This window comes from Poecilia reticulata, unplaced genomic scaffold (assembly GCF_000633615.1).
Source record: "Poecilia reticulata strain Guanapo unplaced genomic scaffold, Guppy_female_1.0+MT scaffold_159, whole genome shotgun sequence".
NCBI classification, from domain to species: domain Eukaryota; kingdom Metazoa; phylum Chordata; class Actinopteri; order Cyprinodontiformes; family Poeciliidae; genus Poecilia; species Poecilia reticulata.
The window spans coordinates 148,642-150,000 of record NW_007615017.1 but is presented as its reverse complement, the minus strand read 5'-3'; the positions used below and the strand labels follow the sequence as shown (position 1 = coordinate 150,000).

General features: G+C 39.5%; 1 protein-coding gene across 1 annotated transcript in view; it reads left to right on the top strand.

The window, feature by feature from the left end:
* Window positions 1-263: 263 nt before the first annotated feature.
* LOC103460038 (zinc finger protein OZF-like) overlaps window positions 264-1,359 on the top strand; it is a 3,379-nt gene continuing 2,283 nt past the window's right edge. The window contains exon 1 of the mRNA XM_017303068.1: window positions 264-417. Within this exon, the coding sequence (XP_017158557.1) occupies window positions 273-417 (145 nt within the window). The 5' untranslated portion in view covers window positions 264-272. The remainder of the gene's footprint in view (window positions 418-1,359) is intronic.

Below are 1,359 nucleotides of genomic sequence, written 5' to 3'. Positions count from 1 at the left end.
GCAGAGCAATGGAGCCACTTGGACCAGAAGAATTATCCATTTAAATCAATTTAAAGCATTTTAATTATTGAACATGTTTGGAACATTAAACCTCCATTTAAAGAGTCAATTCAAGAGACTTGGGCCTGAAATGACTCCCAGCTGATCCTGATACAGTTTTAGAGGGAAAATCTCAGGTAAATTATCATTAATATAATGGATCCTATTTACAGTCACATTCAATAGTATTTAGAAAAAAACCTTTAATCAGATTTGAGACATTTCATGTTTTAATGATTCTGATGGGATTTTCACAGAATATGTTCTCAGGATTTGGTCTCTTTCCATTAGAAACATCAGAACCGGAGAAACAACATTTTCCTGCTCTGCTCCAAACTGGGACACAGGATCTGAAGGTTTCCACTGGTTTCCTGTCAGGTAAGTTACATTAATTTTAAGACAAAAAGACAAATCTTCCTTTGACATTTGCTCTGGCTTTTAGCTGACATTTTATTATCTTATGTAATGGAGTAAAAACTCCTGATTTCTTGTTTTATTGATGTGTTTGTAATTTTAAAATCCCAACAGGTAAATATAACTTGGATTTAAACTCTGACCTGTCGCCGGCTCCGCCCCCTTGCTGACGTAGAGCGATCCTCCCCCAGTCATTTGTCAGCAACTGACCAATCAGGGTTCAGTACAGCACTGCGACAGTATCTATCATAGAAAACACGCTGCAGTCAGAGAGATTTTGAGGAAAATGATAGATAGTCACGGTCCCAGTTGTCAGTGGGGAACATGCAATCCTGACAGCCGTTACCCAGAACGTGTAGAGGGAAGAAAGTGATTTATTACATTTCCAAAACCAAAATGGAGTCTGAATAACGGCWGAAATGCAGCCCACGTCCAGATGAATGAAACTGGTGGACGGAAACTACCAGGTTATTCAGCAGGAAGGTAAACACAACTCAGTTCAATGAAAATAATGCTATCTAATCATTTCCTGATCAATAACTGAAGGTAGTTATGCTGATTTTATGTGTGTAGATTCCAGCGGCAGCATGAAAACTGGACCTGCAGTAACTGCTGAGCTCACATTTAAACACGTTTCATTGCTACTGTTTGTTTCTAAGCATTTTCCTGAAGGCAGGTTTCCACAAGCCGGTTTTATTTAAGTCATTTCTCCCCCATGTTGTACCTGCAAAGTGCGTCCCACAGCRTTCWCTCACATCCAGCCAGACTTGGTCCCTCATCATTTTTCCTCGTCTTTATCGTTGATTTCTCGTTATTTCCTGCTAATAACCTCACAGACCTGACCGAGGACCAGTTACAGAATTTTATTGCTGCCATCTTTGCCTCAGTGTTGATTTATAAGGAAAA